This window comes from Charadrius vociferus, unplaced genomic scaffold (assembly GCF_000708025.1).
Source record: "Charadrius vociferus isolate BGI_N301 unplaced genomic scaffold, ASM70802v2 scaffold200, whole genome shotgun sequence".
NCBI classification, from domain to species: domain Eukaryota; kingdom Metazoa; phylum Chordata; class Aves; order Charadriiformes; family Charadriidae; genus Charadrius; species Charadrius vociferus.
In genome coordinates this window covers 1,336,464-1,352,563 of record NW_009646515.1, presented here as the reverse complement: position 1 = coordinate 1,352,563, position 16,100 = coordinate 1,336,464, and the positions used below count along the sequence as shown (strand labels likewise).

Here is a 16,100-nt window from a genome sequence, read left to right as displayed (position 1 = left end):
TAATAAATATTATATATATTTCCTCTTTTTATTATTTTTGCAGGAAGACGTGACACATGCTAGAGAAGATATGACATGCTTTTTGTCACAGAATGAACACATTTAAATTAACAGGTCTAAACAACAAAGCTTTCCAGAAGACCCCAGATACCTAGTAAGCAATCAATGCAAACATTTCCAAAATGATGTGTGACAAAAGCACTGCATGTTGGAGTTCATTCCAAAGACGTTTAGAACTATAACAATGTTAAAGATAACTCAGGCCAACATTTTGGGACACTGGCAGAAAAAGGTTAAGCATCTTGCCTATACCTACTGATTTTGCCCAGCTCAAGACAAAGCTCGTACAACTGAAAGAGAATAAAACATCTGATACTCTTGTATCAAAAAGGAAAAATTGAGCAAGTTCAAGGTCATTTACACGAAATTAAACTCTGGCGAAGAAAATATTTTCTAGAAGGATGAAAATTTTGCCTTTTTTCAAATAAAGTTGTCTAAAGTTCAAAACAATCTAGTAACTTAAGAGTAAAACCTGATGACAAAAGTCGAGTTTATAACATCTTTATTTTTAAAGAGGCAGGGCAGTGGGGACAGTGAAGAAATGCACACAAAGACAAGGGAACATCTGTGACAATTCAGTCTAGCAAACATTCACAAAATCTTTGACAGAAGAAAGGCAACACAGAGCAATAGTATGAGAGAAGCAATATTTTACAGTAGTGGCAAGTCCAGGTGGAATACATGTCACTCATAATTCGAGATGAATTGCCATGTACCAGTTACGTATGTCAGTCAAACATCAAATATTTACTTCATCATAAAATTGATGTAAGCAGAATCACATTCCGTTAGAGCTTTCAACATTTTCATAAGCGTTTACACAACTTCTATACAGAAAATTAAGTAGAGGAACATAGACTCTACATCACTCGGGAATCTGATTAGGCTGCATTTATGGCACAGAACAATTTTGCAACAACATTAGACCATTGCCAGGACAACTTGCACAGAGTTAACATGTAGAGCTGGGCAGGAAACACTTTGGGAAAATAGGGAGTAGGAAAAGCAAAGAGAAAGAGCAACGCATGCTAAAATAGCAGTAACTTGGTGTTGCGAGCACTGCCATTCCTCCCATTTCACAAGAAGAAATGGTTATTCTTCTGTGGGTTCTTCTCTCAAAGGAGCTGTTCCACTTTGTGAAAATATTTGAATACATTAATCGGAGCAAGGAATTAAATCTAACTGTCTCAAAGTTAACGACGGGCTTTATTCGCTAGGCCATACTCAGCATCTCTGTGGTCCTTTCACTATTTCAACAAGATGAAACAGCTTTAAGAGAATATATTGAGGGAAACAGAGAATGTGATTAAGAATAACCTCTAACTTCTGGTTCAGGGCATTCACTTGTTAGGTCTAAGGTCTTGGTTCAAGCTTCTGGTTAAAATAACAAAGAACAAAGGCCCTGCACTCGAGTTCCTCACATTCCACAAAATAATGCTGACCCCAGAATATTTGTTATTTTGAGTATATCTCTGGTTTTGACTGGCAATTCCTTCCTGGAGCTGAAGAATCTTCCCAATAAATGGTTAGTGGATATCAGCCTGTTCCTTTGAAAAGTTTTGGTTTTGATAATTTGGCATTGTAAGCAAAAAAATAATTAGTCAAAAAATTCCCAACCAGCTCTAATAACATATGCTATTATTTCAGTTCAGAGTTAGAACAACATCACATGTTTCTTTGCAGTGACCACATAATAAAAGGTAATATATTGCTGAATGATATATAAAGCAAAACACAATTCCAGTTGGCTTATGTTATATGCAAGATTGAAAGATTCAGATATGAATGACAACAAAAGAGGGTTCAACAGCAGGAATAAATACCTTCTTTAGCCACATAAGTCACAACATAAGTACCACCTTTTTATATAAATTACCGGATTTCTCAGCTAACTTCCACAAAACGGATGTAGGCGGAGCTACTGAAGGACAGGAAGCAGACTCTAGTGAATCACAGCAGGTGACAAGAGTTCTGGAGTAAACATTTTCTATTACTGACAAGAGTATATAACCTGAACACAGGCTGAAATACCAGTTGTTTCCCTTCCCCACCCCCTCCACTCCATTTCATTTTTAAGCAGATAATTCACAGGTTATTCATATGAAAACACATTAAGTCAACAAACCACTGAAACAGTTCTTTAGATAGCATGATTTTATCACACTTTCAGAGAGCAATGTTTCAGATAGTGGTACAAAGCACAGTTGAATCATGTGAATGCATACAGTTCATTCCTCCCACCAATCCTTTGATGCTCCATTTGCTTATTTTTATTCAGTGTGCTTTATTGTGAATGAACAAAGTAGATTAAGAGTATTTTAGAGCCGAACAGCTCTCAGAGCAACAAAATTAAGATATTTCCCTTTAAGTCCTACAAAGCTATGCATATGCTGTCAATCTATTAGCATAATTATAGTTAATTGTTCTATGTTATATAATGGAGCCATGTGATGCTTTTAATCTTTTAAAATCAATATACACCATTAAGATGTTGCTTAGTCCATTTTCCCATACAACGTACTCATTTCCTTCTGTGGTGTGTAAGCAAAAAGAGCAGCAGTCCCCATTGCAGGGCGAATATTATATTCTTCATTAATACAGTCCTATTTTATATATGGAAACATGCATTTTGTTATTTTTTCCGTTTTTCTGACAATTCATGCTTCTGAAATCCACAGATGAAGCTAGGGCCTTGCTATCCATACTATATGCACAAAACCACTTTGTATTATTTTTAACCAAAGATTAATAGTGGAAAAAAAAATAATCAGGAAAAACTGGACAAAAGTATATAATCTTTAATGCATTCAGTGTGATGGTGTAATGAAGTATTTCTTGTTGCTCAAAAGGGGACAGCAAACATGCAATGGTATGTCAGTATAGTCAGAGGAAGCAACTAAGCACGTATAGACAATTGCAAATTTTGAAAAAAACGTGGGTTGTTTTTTTTTCCCTCCTGTTAAAACCCCCTTTTTTTTTTCCTGCCATTCTCTACACATCTGTGTAAATAACAACTCACCAGGTGTCAAAGGTGGTTTGCCTCTTTGAGTGGTTTGCCACCGTGCTGCTGTCTGCTGGTAACACAGAGGCTCTGTTTGACACATTGTTTTCTATGTACGTACTCTCTGGACGCGGAGATGGAACTGAACAGAGAAATAGCAAACAATGTATACTGACGTCTACCAAAAATCACATCTTTCATTTGTCTGCTTCCTCTCTACCTCTTTTACAGAAACAAGACAGTGAAGAAACATTATGTATGACTGAAAAAAGCATACTGTTACTGTTTGGAAAGCTGTTGTTTTGTGATACTTGCAAGGTAAAATTAGTTGTAAAATGAGACCATCATTGGAACTTGGGTAAGTTGTTATTATACTTGAGAACATTTCTATCTGTAGGGAGCCCCAAGTGCAATCGATATTGAAAAACAGGAAACAGAATAAAAGGTTGGAACACTGTTATTAAAGACACAAAATACTACAGGTTACACTTTGTCTTCACTTAGACTTTAAAAAAAAAAATAGTATCCATGCTGAAAAAAATTACTTTGGATTTTAGTATCACTAAGAGTAAGAGATTACGCACTAAAAATGAAAGGATCAAAATCAGATATGGTATCACGTATGTCAAAGAGACATACCGTGGTTTTCAAAGTAGGTTATACATACTTAGAACATAATTTTATTAGAATTATGAAGATCACCAGAAATACCTGCACTGGATTAAAAATTGATCAGACAGTAATTGCAGCAGGACTGCAGCATCACACTATACTATTTATCAAAATTGAATCTGTAACTTTTTGTTCAAGCTGTAGTACAAAAGTACATGCTAATAACTGCTGTATTAAGTCAGTATGAAAGAATTACATTAATATGAATTTACTTTTTTCATAGTAACTTCTTCTTTCAATAGTTTTTGCATATACTATTATCTATGTGTTTAAATCCAGTACCATTTTTCCAATGCAATAATTAAGTCTGTGAACCAAAATATATTTGTTTCATAGGTATAATTAAAGAGGAAGAAACCTCTAGTTTATAATAAGGAATTGAATGCAACCCCAGACCTCCAGGTTCCTTAGCACATGACTTATGGAAAGTCATTCACCCTTGGAACTTCTGTTTTACTATGTATAAAAAAGAGGGATAATCCATGTCTAATTTTACGAGTGTTTTAAGGATGAATAAAAGCAATTCAGGATCGAGAATTCTTAAGGATTATCTGTTGTATGTGCTACAAAACCTTACACTAAAAAGAATTGCTCAAAACAGTACCGCTTTAATATTGCTCACAGGTGTTAATATTGCAATGGGACACTTGCAAGGATTGGCAGATTTTAACATGTCTAAATCAGGTCATCAGCCAACTGAACAACCTGAAGAGGATCAGAGGTAGATTTGTGACTCTACTTAAGGTTATTATGTGACTCATAATCGAATTTTAGCTGATTGGGACTTCTTAAGGTTCAGAGGAGCCCCACAAGCCTCCTAACACCTGCAGGACAGTAATCAGCTTCTTACCATCCTTGTCTTTTTCAAGAGGATTACCCAGGTTTATCCATGAGGCAGCTGCTCAGAAACAACCATCTTTCATGTACCATAATAGAACAGTATCTATCTGTGTGTATGTACACACACACATACATATATATATATATATATGCACATATACAGTCCTGTGTCATTATTTATTCTGAACTGAGATTATATAAGTGTGGTTTTGCTTGTAGGAAACCCTGACCTTTAGTAAGTCAGAACAAAAGAAATTAATATAGGTTTTGAGCAATGAAAAACTAGCATTACAGTGCCATGCACCACAGTATCTGAAATACATCAATGCGTTACTCATACAAAGGTGTTTAGATATAATGTGAATAAGAATTTAAAATATGAATTAAAAACATTAATGAACTGTTTACTCTGGTAATATTTATTTATTTTGTTCAATCCCCCAGATAAATCATCTTATTTGGAAAGCATATCCAGCATAGTACCTTGTAAAGTGAGTTATCATTTGCAAATATATAATGGGATACTAACAAAGTTACTGCATACAACCTAGCAGGTCAACTCAGTCTCTGAAAGTGGGGTAGCAATTCTTTTTCCAATAAACTTTTTCAGTTGTTCATGTTAGTTATCTGTATCCATTTCCAAGACTTAATTTACATTCCATTTTAAAATTCTTGTTTAATTTTGAAAGATCCACCATAAAATTACCTCTGTAAAAGCTGCCAACTCTTCTTGGAACAGGGTCATTATACAGAATTCTATTTTCTTTAGTAGATGTTCCATCTTCTGTGTGTGGATCATGATATGCTCCACCCTAAACAAAAAAAGAATTAACTATTTAAAATTAAAGACTAAACAGATTTGCAGTTTTTAACCAACGAATGTAAGCAAGAAACCCGAAACTTAACCACACACAATTTTACTTTCTTTTTATTAATAACTGCCAATATCAAATCACAGACTATGTAATTAATAATTATTTGGGTTTGCTGCTTGCTTGCTTGCTTTTTCCAAAATGGCATTAACAAAATTTTGCCCCTTAGTTGTAACTTTAATGTTGTGAGCATGATTCAGACCCTCAGATTTTTGCCATGAATGAAATGCAGTTGTAACATCTTGGGAGGAATCTTTCACTGGAGGCCTTGTTAAATTAATTTCTGATGGAATCTGGTCATTCTGCTACTGGCAAATTTTAAAAAGCAAACAGGAAATGCATATAATTTGTGATAATTCAGCACCAAAGCACTATCTCTTATCAGATGTTATACAGTAGTAACTAGAGGTACCAACAATCACAAAATCTACTGTACGCTAAGTACAAGGTAATCCCTGAATGAAGAAATCTATCAGCTAAATACTGAAGTCAGACAGGATAGCAAAAAGAATATCATTACCTCTAATTTACTCTGTTTTCCTGAATACAATACTTCCTAGAAGGTACTTCAAGCAAAGGCTTAAGTATGTCCTTAGAAATATCCGTATGTATATAGTTTGCCACCAAATATGACTTAACTCCACTCTTATATGAACCAGGTGCCTCGATTTTTCCCACAGTACGGACCAACCAGATAAAATTCAATGCTCTTTACACGACCCCACAAGAAACTGTACTGAAACCCCTATATAGGGGGTTGGACTAGATGATCTCCAGAGGTCCTTTCCGACCCTGACCATTTTGTGATTCTGTGATATGAATTTAAATCTAGAAATGTCCGAGAAGGACAAAGGTTAAAAAAAAAAAACCAAACAACTCCAAAACACAAAAAACCCAACCAGAATTAAAAATTGGTATTTCAATACAGTATATAAGTGATTTGCAAAATCTATTTTGCTTTTTAGTAATGAAGATTTGGCCTCACTCTCACAGATAAAACAACCTTGAAACTGTGCCAAGATAAGAAATGGAGCTAAAACAATGCTTTAAATCACAGTTTGATTCTTCTAAAATTTAGAAGAGGCTGAAGCATTTGATTAAATTACCACTTGTTTAAGATACCTCTTTTTTGTCAGCAGTTAAGTTATAAATATGAGACAGTAATAGCAACTTGTATTTGACTTTCTTCTGTTTGCCCCCTTTTGTGTATGTTTAATTGAAAATAAAAAAGAACCCTTAAAACAAGTGTTGCACTGAGACTACACCAAAACTAACACTGAATGTGAGTCTTTTTTTTTTTTTATAAAGTAAGATTGAAAGTGTAGCATACAAAGAATGGTTTTCTTTAAAAAGACTGTGTAGAGCTAAAGGGAAAATCAAGGAGAAACTAGAAGCACGGAAGTGAGGAAACTTTACAAAATATGAGCACAGAGAGAAAACTAGTAGAACTGAATAGAAAAAAATAATAGGAAAACGATGAAGAATCTTTAAGAACACATGCTATTCCTGATTTTTTTTTTTTTTAGTTCAGTAATCCTGAGGGAAGTTAAATTTTCTGATTTCTAATGCAGAATGTCACAAAACAAGAAAAAAAAAAAGGGGGGGGAGGGGACACAGACAGGAAGGAGCCAAAGAATGACTTCTTTGTGACAATGCCTTAACGAGGCGTAAGATTGAGAATTTAATTCTGGTTTGTTACTGAAAGTAGTATAACCAAACAAAAACAGCTTTGTGAATTTACAGACTTGCCAACCATTTCAGAAGTGCATTCTTCCTTTCAGACTTCTGATGGTTTAAATACAGATTTAAAAGCAGTAATCGAAGGCTTAAAGTTTAAAAACACTGACCAAAAGAAATAAAGGCAAGTTCTTGACAAACAATTATGCATTCCAAAGCAAACCAAACCAAACAAAAACATAAGCATTAAGATACACACCAATTTTTCTATTTAAAATTAAAATTTGTCAACCAACTGTCAAAAGAAAAAGAATGAAATAAAATTAGAATTACTTATCAAATCAATATCTGCTACATACTGCAGAAGAAGATCCTCATGCTCTAAATAATGCAAGACAGCACGAGCTTTTCTTATCAAAAACTCAAATGTTGGTGTTATTACCCTTGTACAAGAACATTCGGAAGAATAAGTAACATTTAACTTGACTGAAATGAGAGAGGAAAAATAACTACACAAAGAAAAAAACCACCCTGGTTTTGAAATGGAGCTGCTGTAATCCCTTCTAAGTAGCTTTTCTTCTTTTTTTTTTTAATAACATTGAGAGCTCATTAAAAAAGGAGAAACACATGTGTGAATACACACAATTCTGAATGGAGGAGAAGTGGTAAGTACAAAAAAAACGTATTATGCCTTTTTTCCCCGACTGGGCTAAAGAGGCAACCACTACCTGAAAACTCTATTGTGCTTGTAGACCACTATCAAGTCAGCTACACATATTTCTTACATAAACTAAGTAGGCAGAGCTTTTTAGTCTCTCACAGTGAAGCATAATTTTTAGACCTTAAGTAATATTTGCAGCTCTTTGACTTCCTTCAATTTGTAAACAAATCTGAACTAGATGCTCTGTCCTTAGAAGTTACTTTATCACAGACGTACACATAGGGAAACAAACACTCGTTTTTGTACTTCTCTTTGCACCACTTTGCTCCAATTTGGATCAATGGTATAGCAATGTAAAGATGTGGGGACAAATGCAGTCATCTTTACACATCTGATGCGTAAAACATCAGATAATTCAGAAGTGTTGTGTAAAGAATTTAAATCAACACCAGAACTGGCCCTTTCTCTATTCATTAAATAAAGCTGACAGTAAACCATAACAAGGTATCTAATGACAGTAATCACTGTAAGGAGTCAATTTACCAGTGGCTTTTCAACATGAAATCTCTAGAGCACCCCAGTTGTTTATCATACTAATCATGAGAAATACTGCAAGTTTTTATATTCCTCATTATGGCATTTGAGCAATAATGTTCTCTATAAGCGAGTGAAGGGCTCACTTCAAAAATTAACATTAGCATTCATAACAGAAAGACATACCAGAAAAGCTAAACAAAAACACAAATGAGCAGGTTAATTAAGCAAAACAATATGATAAAAATGACGTCAGACAATGCAACCAAAGACTAGGAACTACTAATGAAATTTTCACTTCAGAGACAAATTTTCTGTTCTCATACTTCAGTACTTTCAGATAATGGTATTTGTAGTCCATTTTTTTTTTTAATTATTTTTAAAATAGCCTCTCATTTTGTACTTGAAATATTTAGCCCTGCTGAAAAAAACCCCAACATCCCTTGCCTTACAACAAGACAAACAAATAAATAACTGCAAACAAACAGCAGAGAGAAAGCAGGACAGACACTGTGCCCACAGGAAGCAAAGAGAGGAAGGTAAGCCTTCCGTAACAGCAATATTTTGAACTAACCCTATTAGTATCTTCTGTACAGTCTTCTCGTGACGAGCCAACAGATCTTGTGAGTGACTTATGCTGCACCTGTGGAGATAACAGTTGCAGGCTGTTTGCTCTGGCTGCCATCCCTTGCCCTATGCTTAAGCCACCCTCTGAGCCCTTTGACCTCACTCTGTCCCGGCTCACATACATAGAGTGTCTATGAGGGCGCTGCTGTGAAGAGAAAGGACTGGTATAACCTAGACCATAGGAAAAAGATTCGTGTGGAGCAGACAGAGAGTGGGAATGGCTTCCATCCATGTGATCTGGCAGTTTTAACTCCTCCATTGTTTTGGAGTGTCTTGTCGACGGTCTTCGGGTGTCCAGGGTACCCTCGCTGCGGTTATTCCTGCCGGATGGACTGAGCAAAGTTCTGTTATCACCGTGTCGGGGAGCAGTTGGACTGGTAGGTGAGTTCAAGTCCATACAGCTGGATGGAAAATACCTACTGCTGTTTGGTTCTGCAGCTTGGGCCCTGGCCTCAGAAAGGTTGCCCACGGATTTCGAGTCTGTCAGAACCCCATGGCTCTTTGACTTTGTCCGATATGAAGGACTCTTAGAAGACTGTGGGATAGTATCAATATAGCTGTGGCGACTGTGCTTGTCGCCGGGCTGCAGTGTCCCAGTTTTGCTTTGAGAAGTTTCCATAAACGAGTGCCGGTTCTGCTGAGATCTGGTGTTAGACTTTAGGTACTTTGTGCCTGGACCGTCAGAACTTTTTGGGTCCACATTAAAATCAAATTCTGTTTTTGCCTTTGTTTCCTTTGGGCTGAGAAGATGTGGCATGTTATTATTGGCTAAATCCTTGTTGCCAGATCCAGGTGTGTTGCTTGATTTTTTTGTATGCATTGGACTATGTGCAGCTCCAGGAAGGTTTCCATTTAAAAAGCTTTCATTTGCTGGAAGACCCTCTTCTCTTGGCCCGCCAACCCCTAGTGTCTGTATATCCTTGCTGTTTGATCTGTGGTGTGATTGCAAAGCAGAACTTTTGCTGGCTTGATTTCTACATTAAAATGCATAAAGAAGCATTAATATACCAGATTACATATTCATGTATTAATAACTTCAACAAAAGTACACTCATTTCAGAAGGGAGTTGTCATTTAAACCCACAAAATTTAACTGCAGTAAGATCAAATACTGCCAACTAGGCATCAGAAGCTCCATTAAAATAACAGACGTGCAAGTGTTGTTGTACATTGTTGTTTCTTTCTGGTTATATCCTGATGGACAAGCTCAACTTTGGTTAATGGATTTTGCTGACAAAAAAGTGAAGATATAAAATCCACAGGAATTCCAACATACATTTACACATTTATGCACGTGTGTGAGTAATATATGTGCACCTCAATAATGTAAGCACTACATTATGAAAATTAGCTGTATAACCATTGAAAAAAAAATCTTAAATACACCTGGCATATCAAAGTGAAGGTAGAACAATAAAGTATGCCAGCATTGTCAAAAAAAAAAAATCCAACACAATCAATGCTCCAGGTCATCTAAGTCTGATTTGGAGGGGGGAGGGAGGGAGAGTGAAGGGGGAAAAGAGGATATTGTGCTGGTAAAGACATCCAGATGCAGTGAGCCTGAGGTCAGTGCAGCAGACTATGCCCTTTAACACCAAACCCAGGTTTACCACAGAACCCCCAACTTTTGTGGAACTTGGCACTATCCCAGTTCTTGGTACACTAACTCATCCCCAAAGCTGCACCCAAAACGCTCTGCAACCAGACTGCCTTGAGTGCTGATCTACTTGGTGACATCCTTAACCTCTACTCTAACTTTCCAACTCTCCTGGTTTTGGGATTAGGGGACTGAGGTATGAGTTGGTTCTGCAAACACTCAGCCTGAATTTATTTGAGCAGGATTTCTTATCTCAGGTTTTCTAGCATAAAAGCAGTTCTGCTTCCAGACTTATGCTGGCACTGCCAGCTAGCCATGACTGAGCAGTGCTGCAGCTGTACTTGTTAGCCTTGATGGACCTAGGCCGGCTATAAACAGTTAACTTATTTCTGTATCAAATCTATGATAATGTAACTCATATTACTGAGCGTTAAAGTGAGGCTCACTGTACAGATGAGTTTGTACCTTTGTTGATCTTGTTGCTAATTATAATTGGATAATGCTAACCACTTTCAGTGGTTTAATTATGTACTCTGTTACAGTTTCTGGAAATTTAGCAATTTTAATGCCAATTTAAAATATTTTTTAGTTAAAAGGAAGTATATTTTTTCAAAACATAGAGATATAAGGAACCTAGTAATTTTAAATCTAGTGGCTAGGCAAGCCTTTGTATTAGGCCGTGTTTCCCATGGATCTAATTTTTCCTTTCTGATGATGCATGTCTAATAGTAAAACTTCTATCCTAAATATCTATTAGGGTAGCCAAAACTTTTTGGTGTCTATCTCCAAAAAAGTATAAATTGTAAATATCATCATCCTAAATCGTAAAATGAGGAGTAACTTTTTGAATCTCGCAGAAAGAGCTAAAGAAAAGCATGGGTAGGATTAAAAGCCACAATCATTCTGCATATTTCAGTGGGCGACCTTTAGGAAGACTTGTCAGAGGAATACCATGAGGCTTCTTGTAGTGAAGCATTTTATCCACCAGTAAACCTGGTTTGCTGATGCATTAAAATTAAGTGGATTCTCTCAAGTTATGTGTGTCCAACAAGGGAGTCACTGAGCAAATACACCCTGCTTTAAGTTCAAGTAGACTAGACTTGATTCATAACTGCAGACAAAATTTTCTTCCCCAATTTGGAGCATGATCACCACACACAATTTTCAGGACATTTAGCTGCTAAAAGTCTGTGTGAATTTTGAACTTTCAAATATCAAAACCCTGGAGAGATTTGCACATGTACAGTAATGGTAGCATTCCAAAGAAAAGAGCGTTCCTTTGGAATCTCAGGCATCCTCCAAGCCACAAAATTCCTACTGTTGTTCAAAAAAACACGCTAACATTTTTTTAAGATCAGTAAGCCAACTTATTTTTCCTTTATCATATGCAAAAATGGCTTGAATGTTGCCTTTGTTGTTTTTCAAGAGGCATTCAGCCTGATGCAGAAAGTTAGCAAAAATTTCAGCTTGAATAGCTATGATACAGTAAAACTGTGTCTACTGCCTTTATTCAGTGAGGCAAAATGGAACAGTATATATGTCTCAATGTGCCTAAATTGGCAAATGACAACTTTTCTCTTCTTGTAGATGATATTGTATGCAAGCATGATAGCAACTCACTCATTGGTAGAGCAAATATTAGTGGTGACGATGACATGACTACATTTACCTGTTAGATAATGTGTTGCTGTCTACGTGGTAAGGTTTTCTCTTAGCTGACCGCGAAGGTGAGCTTCCACAGCGATCCAAGAGTCTTTGAGTTTGAAACGAAGGATGGTTCAAACATTGTTCTGTCAAATATCTATCTGCTGGATCTAACTTCAGTAAGTTCTTTGGAAAACAAATCCCAAATTTTAAATGTTAGTATCTGTATTTGCACTAGTAAAAATATATAGAAAACAAAGAACTTTATAGGGATAGTTTTTTAATCTCCAGAGTTTCTGTAATCAGATGTAACCACTAGAATAATTTCATGTTGCATTAAACTACATATGATGCTAAATAAACACTGACAAAACCTATGTTCTACTCAAGAGATGGAAGGCCTCAGCCTTGCTTATTATGAAACATATATATGTGCTAAATGTATATAATATATATACACATATATAGTTATATACACGTGCTTAAAATATGTTTAAAATACAAAAATATCAAAGATTTTAAAATGTTCTATGTAGATACCTACACATGTTTAAAATATATGTATTTTAAACATATTTTTCAGGATATACCTTACAACAATGTTGTTTAGACTGAAAAATATTAAATTTACTAGTAATAAAATGCTACAATGAAACAGGCTTTACAAATAAACAGAAGAAGCACATGGGAACATTCTTATACAAAAAAAATAGTCTTTTAGAGTTAGTACTTTTAAAAATATACAAATATAAAAGTTTGGGTTTTTACTTCCTGGGTGCAAGTCCACCCATATTTTTAAAGAATTACCTAAACTGTTTCCAATGCACTCAGAATAACATTTGCCTTATAATTCTGTTAGATCTGCTGTGATTCTAAACAAAGTTGCTGCCTGACATGTAGAAAACATTTAATCATAAAATCGAAAAACAGTAGATTGGGTATTTTGGTAAGTTTGAAAGGTTTCTTGCAGGAACAGGGCAATACAAAACTTATCTTGGAATATCTGACCATGCACAACTGTCAGCAAGCATAAAAGTCTGAATAGCTATTCTTTTTTAAGGGTTATGTAGGCTGAATAGAGAACAACTCTATGTGTATATATTCATGTGTATGCACACACACAATATATATCTGTACATGCATTAAAATAGTATTCAGCCACTTGACCACAAACTAGTTTTCCCTTCACAGGACCCCTGCACTTCTAAGCATGCATTGACAACTCTCTACAACAAGAAGCAGAAGTCTCCTGATCACAGGTCCTCATCCTCATGGCGGACTTCAACTGTAGGTGATCCAGATTTCTAGATTATGTTCGTGGCAATTTCCTAGTGCAGCTGCTAGAGAGGCAAATTAGCAAAGGTACGGCTTCACTGTACTTGACCTGCTGCTCACCAACCATACAGTACTGGTGATAAACCTGATCAGAGAAGACAGCCTGAGCTGCAGCAACCATGAGATGATTACAGTTAGGATTCAAAAGAAGGGTGGGAAGATAAGCATCAGGGATAGAACCCAGGACTTTAGGAGAGCAGGCTTCAGCTTCTATAGGACACTACTGGGCAGAATCTCCTGAAAAACTGCCAGAGGAAAGGTGTCCAGGACCCACTTGATTTTTAAAGAAAATTTCTTGAGAGTTGAGGAACAAAGTATCTTATTGCACAGAAGACCACAGAATTTTGCTTAAGGTCAGGTTGGTTAAACAAGGAGTTTCTTAATGAACAAAAATGCAAAATGAGACTGTAAGAAGTAGATTCAAGGCCAGGATACAAAGCAGGACTATAAAAGCACTGTGTTAGCACGAATGATAGGCCACTTCAGAAGGCCAAAGTGCAGCTGGAGCTAAGGCAAGCGAAGAACATCAAGGGTAAAAAGAAAGGCTTCTACAAGCATTCTAGTGGTAAACGGAAGCTCAGAGAAAATGCATGTCTGCTGCTGAATGGGGGAGACAACTGAACAACAGATGATATGAAAAAGACTGCAATACTCAATGTCTTTTTGGCCCAAGTCATCAAATGCAAAACCAGCTGCCAACTCCCAAATGCGTGCTTGCAAAACAGCATGATTTGTGAAGGAGGGGGGAGGAGAGGAGCAACAAAGCAATGGGGCCAAATGGATGTCTCTCCATTAATCTAGCCCATAAATGCTCTCTAAATAGAGATATATCAAGAACTCACTACTTTAGCTGGCATAAATTGAAGCATGGGTTATTCACTAATCTAGTAATCAGACCTGAGGTCCCTGGGAATGTAGATAATGAGGAACAGACTGAGTGTGGACATGTGACAGACTGTCCAGCATCTGGAGAAGAGACAGGCATACAGCAAAGTATGTGCAGCATTTGTAGCACGCAACTTAACCACAAGTCTCTTCTGTTCTCTTCTTGTAGTGTTTTACTCATTCTTTAACAACTTTCCAACTCCTGAGTTAAGTAATGTAGGCCAAACACAAAATATCCCCTCTACAGAGTCCCTGACCTTTCTCACCTTGTAGGGAGACACACAGACAGAAAAGTTGAAAAGAATTATTTAAAGTGAAATGGAATTATTTGGAAACTTGTGTTTCCCTAAAATCCAAGTGCTTCAATTTGTAGCTTCGTAACTTTTAAATCACACCAGAAGAACCCAAAAGACACCGAGACGTAACATAAAAATTAGGATAAGATGAAAATAAACCCTGCCCCAGCATGTGTAACAATGGTCTGAAGAATGATCTTGAAATTGCTGTTCTGCAATATATGTTACTATAGCTTGAGCTACAGCTGACTACAATGCCAGAAAAAAGTTTCTGTGAATTAGAAAAAAGAGGAGAATGTCTAATACCAAAACAAGTAATTATATGCACTGAGGTATCTAATTTTGTGGACTCCACAAAACCAAGATATGCTGACTTTCTTCATGAGGCAGAGAGATTAAATGAAAGTGATTTGAACTGATTGTGTTGAAGAAAAAGAGTACAGCAAATTTGGTGGATTTCTGCTGGCTGCATCAATACTGCTAAAAGTAAGTAAACACCCAAGTCTACCCCAAATCAGATGACCTCTGGTTTCCAAGACAACTGGTGCAGATGGGCTTGGGACCACACGATTATTTTGAGTTGATTAGCCATATCCACACTTCATATCTATCCCAGACTGCCTTTAATTCTTAGGTGGTACCCCTGTGATTCTAAACTTAATTTTTGATACTATGACTTTTTTTTTTTCAGCTTACTGTGGATGAAATAATGGGAGAGTTGTACTGCAGCTTACCACGGTGATGCTTTAAAAGTACAATAATAAAGACAACAATATGTGTTGCATACCCAGGAATACAGCACAAATGCATAGCACAATGCTTTACAGTGTTTGGCCATTTTGAGGCGAGCCAGCTTCTCCTGATTCCCTGTAAAACACTATCCCAGTACCATATCTTAGTTTGGCCATGGTTAACTAGCTGACTTGTTCCAAAACAGGACTGAAGAGTAACTTAACATATACACTGTGCAGAGGCGTATGACAGCAAGTAGATAAAAAAATAAATAAATTACTATGCATCAACTTTGCCTTTGACAACTGTCCACATCCTCATGCTTATCCAACAACAAATGAAGAACAACTGAAGTTAGCATAATACTTTGTGGATTTCTCTGAATTTATTATGGGTTGAGAGCTCATACTCCAGCATTATGAAGGTAACCTGAGCATCTGAATGTATGTCAGCGTGAATGCATATTGCTGCAAATGATGGTGATTCTTGCGTCTGGACTATGCATTGTTTATCAAATCAGTCAAATTTGAACAGAGTCTCAAGGCATTTGCAAGGGATATTTTCCTGATTCCTAGGAAATATCAAGCCTTGCTAGAAACAATGGTGATATTAAAATATCTCAAGAGGAAGTTCACAAGTACTTTTAAGATGTATTAGATTAGAAAAC

General features: G+C 36.4%; 1 protein-coding gene across 1 annotated transcript in view; it reads right to left on the bottom strand.

Moving 5' to 3' along the window:
• The window catches only part of CDKL5 (cyclin-dependent kinase-like 5), a 77,626-nt gene that overhangs the window by 12,083 nt on the left and 49,443 nt on the right, over window positions 1-16,100 (bottom strand). The window contains 5 exon segments of the mRNA XM_009884721.1: window positions 3,080-3,203; window positions 5,280-5,405; window positions 5,648-5,750; window positions 8,961-9,918; window positions 12,211-12,371. Coding sequence (XP_009883023.1) covers window positions 3,080-3,203; window positions 5,280-5,405; window positions 5,648-5,750; window positions 8,961-9,918; window positions 12,211-12,371 — 1,472 coding nt within the window.